Source organism: Brachionichthys hirsutus, chromosome 5 (assembly GCF_040956055.1).
Source record: "Brachionichthys hirsutus isolate HB-005 chromosome 5, CSIRO-AGI_Bhir_v1, whole genome shotgun sequence".
NCBI classification, from domain to species: domain Eukaryota; kingdom Metazoa; phylum Chordata; class Actinopteri; order Lophiiformes; family Brachionichthyidae; genus Brachionichthys; species Brachionichthys hirsutus.
In genome coordinates, this window is record NC_090901.1 from 6876455 (window position 1) to 6881604 (window position 5150).

The 5150-nt window shown below is 50.4% G+C and overlaps 1 protein-coding gene across 1 annotated transcript; it reads right to left on the reverse strand.

Annotated features, from left to right (window-relative positions):
* Nucleotides 1–302: 302 nt before the first annotated feature.
* On the reverse strand, nt 303–4915 carry cav1 (caveolin 1). The gene is made up of 3 exons (XM_068739402.1): nt 4880–4915; nt 4029–4196; nt 303–1078 (listed from the first exon to the last, which is right to left on the reverse strand). The coding sequence occupies exons 1-3, from the start codon at nt 4913–4915 to the stop codon at nt 734–736; spliced, it is 549 nt and encodes a 182-aa protein (XP_068595503.1). The 3' UTR covers nt 303–733.
* Nucleotides 4916–5150: the final 235 nt, after the last annotated feature.

Consider the following 5150-nt stretch of genomic DNA (forward strand, 5'->3'; position numbering starts at 1 on the left):
TTCTGAGGATAATAATGACGTCGGTGAAGTTGGGCTAACGCAGAGCGAGTGGGGCCAGATCACGCTACGATATAAGGCGGTGTGGCGGGCGTGGCGGTGGCGGACGGCGAGCTGCTGGCGAGGCGAGGTGACGCGGGTGCATGCAGGAATGAGGGCAGGTTCAGTGTGTCAGACTGATGGACATCCAGGTGAAGGGGGGGGGCAGAGAGAAGCCCGTCGCCGGACCGGCCGCACATTTGGTTTTTGCTGAGTCAGATGGAATCTGGCCGAGCTTGCACTTTCTCTCCGCTCTGACTCCCCCCCCCCCCCCCCCCCCCCACAGACATCCCAGCATCCCACGGCTCCAAAACGACAAGCACAACAAGCACCAGACTGACGGTGACACACCTGACATCCTCTCCTCACACCTGTCGATCAAAGTGAGAAGGCAAAGATGGAGGCGGCCATACCACAAAACAAAAACGGAGCCGTTCACTCGCTCCACAATGTGAGGAATAAAAACAAAACAAAAAAGGGCGGGGATCACAACAAATTCCCCGGAGAATGACCTTATGACCTTTGTGCCCACCCGTTTGGTTACAGTGGAGAGAAAAACATTTGGCGATAAAAGGCGGGGTCAAGTGCTGCGTGACCACGCCCTTTAAAAAAAAAAGTCTCACCTCTTCTCCTCTGTTCTAAGCTTTCCCTCCGCCCTCCCGTCCTCCCTCCCTGCTGCTCCTCCTCCTCCTGGCTCCTACACCACCTCCTTGGACAGGCGGATCCGGATGTTGCTCAAGCATCTGCCCATGGCCTCGTACAGCGGGTCCAGGAAGGTGTGCACGCAGATGGAGTAGACACGCCCCACGCAGTGGATCTCTATCAGGTAGCTCTTGATGCACGGCACCACAGCCCAGATGTGTATGAAGGACAGGATGGCGAAGAAGATTCCCCAAATCAGCGCCAGGGGGATGCCGACCAGCGCCGTCAGCAGCCGGTAGCACCAGTACTTGGTGACGGTGAAGGTGGTGAAGCTGGCTTTCCACACGCCGTCGAAGCTGTAGGTCCCTGCAGGTTCAGCGATCACGTCCTCAAAGTCGACCTGAGGTGGGAACAGAAACAGTCTGACTCAGGGATGGATTTACATGGAGAACGCTTCATTCTTTTTGTACACTTCGGTTTTTGCATAGAATCAACTCACTACAAGCTACTTTGATACTTTGACATGCATCGTTGCCCCCCCAGCTCCGAGTCTTTTTGGACCGGTTATTTTAGGACAGAATCTTCATGGTTCCGTTTCTTAAAGCAGCAGCATAAAGCGTCTCACGAGGAACCGGCTGCCTTATAATATAAATCCGACTGCAACCACAAAACCAGCGTGGCGTCGATGACATTTTTCCATAGCCAGGAATTGTAAAGAGAACCCACTCTGCTCCAGTTTCCAGAACTTTAATTGAGCCCAAATGAAGGCCTTCTGCAGAGAGTCACAAACAGAACCGCAGCAGGAGGACTTGCGGCTGCTCAGCGGAGCGGCTCTTTTCTCTCTCTACGGTTTTAATTACCTAAAAACTGTTCCGTGTGCAGCATCACGAGGGAAGTCATCATGGCGACCTCATGTTTGGCTCTTCATTATCCAAGCTTTGAAGAAACACAAGCCTCGGCTGCAGCAGCGCCACAATCACTGCTGTGCTAATGTTCAGGGCTCATTGTGCACGTGGGATCCTGGTGATGAACATCCGTTTCCTCTGAAGGCGTGTTTGTCTTCAGCGAGGCTCTTTGCATATCATACAAAGGTTTCCAAAGATCAAAGTCCCAGAAGTCCATTTTTTCAGTCGTTCATCATCAGCAGCTACTGAACAATCACAATCATGAAATCCAACTGTGAGAACGTAGCGAAGGAAAAAACCCAAAACACCCGGAGCGTTTTATAGGGAACAGCGGAGTCTCGGGGTCGCCGTGTGACCGGTCGGCAAGGCAACAGTAATATTGAGCAAATAAGGCGATGAGCTATTTCCAGAGCTCTATCTTCTCTGCTTGAATAGGCAAAGTGGGCCCCTGGAGGCGGCGGTCAGAGGGTCGATCATTAATGGACTCCTGCTGGGTTGGGGTCCGGTTTGATCCAGGAGAGATGTTTGATTGGACGATGGGCAGGGCAGACACCATGGATGTTGTTGTGTGTCTGAACGCACCTTTCTCTTCATATTCAAAGATTTTTTAATTTGCATGGCCTTTGAATGAAATCAGAACTCGCATTTTTCCACCTCAGTGACACCGCTAACTAGAGAAACATCCCAGAATGCACTGGGTGGGCAACAGTCAACCAAACATTGGCTTTGCAGCTCCAGAGGGATCTGTCTGTCTGTCTCTCTGCAGAAACCTCGATGCCACTGATAGAAATGGAATCCTCACTTCTGATTAGATGTGGTTACCCTTTCTACAACATCTTATTTTTATACATGATATATTTATAGGTCTATAGACGCGTTGAAGTCGTCTTTTATAGGCTTCTATTCTTCTCAGTGAGAATCTGTAACTGTTAAACAATCCGTGGTGTGGAACGCGTGTAAATGAAAGGCAGCCTCAGATGTTTGACTTCTAATCTTTACAGTGCGTGTGTGTGTGTGTGTGTGTGTGTGCGCGCTTCAGATCAGTTCATGAGGGTTTGCATTCGGTTCTGATGCTGGACAGAGAGTCTGACTCATGGTCAGAGCGGAGGAGGAGGACCTGGAGGCCTTACCGAAAATAATCAGAGATTTAAGGAAAATTTAGAAACATTCTTGCTGCTGAAGTTAAAATGTCCTTATCTGTTTAATTATGAATAATAATAATAATATGCTTTATTTATAGAGCACCTTTCAAGAAATAAAATTCACAAAGTGCTTTAACAGACATAAAGAAAAGTACAAAATCAAGAGTCCAGAAAATAAAACAGTGCAAAACAGTAGGTGAAGTTAAAATACATTTTTAAAAACAACAGTGGCGTCAAGCGACACTGAGGAGACGAGGGACCCAGTTTAAGAGCTAATAAAACAACCACAGCTGTAGTTCATAATTATTGTCCAAGGTAAATATGTATGAGACTATTTTACCCAACCTGCAGTATTAACCCTCTATGTAATATTCCGATCCTAACATGATTTTGCTCACAGAATGATAGGCTGCCTGCTATACTCAGATTACTATTACTTCATAATCCAGAAAAGAATCAACTTTCCACTCAGACAGCAGCTAATGGCCAGCAACGCGTGGCTATTTCCTCCTCTGATGCTAACTCCAGGCATCTAGGGAGGATCGGGGAGGGGCGGAGGGGGGAGAGAATGGGAGGAAATAAGGGAGGAGATGTGGGGTGGGGTCAGGGATATCCCCTCAGACCACTAACCGCGGCTACTTGCGTGATTCCCTGTTTGAACAATTAAGGCAGAGCTCAGGCATTTCAAAGAGTTGACCCCTCCCGTCCCACGCGGTGAACAGATTACCCCCCCCCCCCCACTCCCATCTGGAGAGGAGGGCTGCTGGGTCCACGCAGCTGCGCCGCTCCCCGCTCCCCGCGCGTAACGCGTCAGGTGGCTCTCAGTGCGCCACTCCTGCGGTCAGTGCTCTCTCTCATGGAAGGAATTCTATTTTCCCAACAGGAAGGCGTGTGCAGCGCGAACTTTACCAGACCGTGCGTCCCAGCAGCAGGAAAGTCGGAACGTCGCAGGGCTTGTTCGCGCTTTCAAGCCCGCTGCTGGCTGATTTGCTGCTTGTGGTATTGCCTCGATGAGCCAAACGCTGCAAAGCTTCTTCCTAATAGGGGAAAAAAAATCCCTGCGGGGAATGCGTCTGGAACCACGGCGCGTAAAGTAGCCGCCGTGCGCACTGACGCGCATGCACGAACGGACCAAATCTGACAGCATCTCTTAACACTTTGCTTCAGTTTAGATTGTCGTAACGCGATGCGCTCAGCAAACAGCTATTTCCCGACATATTGTGGTCACAGTGAACACGAGAAGACGCGTAAAGCCCTGAATCCCAAACGCGCGCACAACCGACCCCTCTCAAGTTGGACTCACCTTGATAACGTCGTCGTTAATGCGCTTGGGGTCCCGGTTGACCAAGTCGATCTCTTTGGTGTGGACATCCTCCATCGTCTTCTCGTTCAGACTGTCGTGTTCCATGTCTTTGTTGTTAGGTTTGTAAATGTTCCCTTGTTTTCTGATAAACGGCGAATGCAGAAACTCCTGTCAGGATCCAGAGGAGGCAGAGAGAGAGAGAGAGAAGAACCTTCAGAGGAGGGAGTGTGTGAGACTGGAGCTGTGCGCGCAGCCTGCCCCACACAGGGATGTGTCTAAACCAGCACCAAGTGACGCACCACACCCCTCGATCCAGCCGCAAGGGGTCCTCACCACCCGGACAGATGTAACGTGTCTCCAGCACGGCGGCAAGCGCACATTCCATCCATAAACCATTCCATTGTTATTTCTAGGTTATTATTGACCAAACAGCAAGTTTCAGGAATGTGTGGTCTGACTGAAGGACAACAATTCATCAATCAGTGTACCTAAAACGTTCCACGACTCTCCCAGGATTTAAGAGCCGCGTGCGTAAAAACTCTATATAGTCCTTCTCTAAACTCGTCCCGGGCGCATTCGCTCTGTACTCACATAAACCGATTAGTTCGTATTAAAACATGTCCAGGATGATTGAAACGGAAAATGACGTGGTTGTTCCATGCGCTTTTCTGCATTTACGCGCGGAAACATGATCCTGCGACGAATCGATAAACGATCGGAATCGGTTTCATAAGTTTTGTACAGTCGTAACGCTAACGTGTACTCAACGCTGTGATGGACGTGAGTGAGAAACGCCAGCCCCTCGATGAAAAGAGGGCTAAAAGTTCAAAGAGCTCGGAGCAACACTGTACCTCTTGTGTTTCCCCGTCCCTCGGTCCTCCTGTCATGCTGTCCTCAGCTTAGAACGGAGCGGCGCGCTGAAACAGACACAAGTTCAATAGAGGAAGGCGTGTGGGAGGCGCGGAGGCAAATACCGAGCACCGGGCACTTCTCAGGAAACACAGTGGCGAGCTAATCCCTGCCCGATTGGTGAACGTAATGCCGGTGCTGTGAGGGGAAACCTCCGGTGTTCCCTCTGAGCCCACGGGGTGCGTCTCCGCAGCCTGGCAGGCACCTGAGCGA

Excerpts from the sequence above, each read along its gene's own strand:
- cav1 (XM_068739402.1), bottom strand. The coding sequence starts at position 4,915 with ATGACAGGAGGACCGAGGGACGGGGAAACACAAGAG. Across the intron at positions 4,197-4,879 it reads GGGACGGGGAAACACAAGAG|GAGTTTCTGCATTCGCCGTT; the intron begins GTACAGTGTTGC and ends GGATCCTGACAG. Across the intron at positions 1,079-4,028 it reads TTAACGACGACGTTATCAAG|GTCGACTTTGAGGACGTGAT; the intron begins GTGAGTCCAACT and ends TTCCCACCTCAG.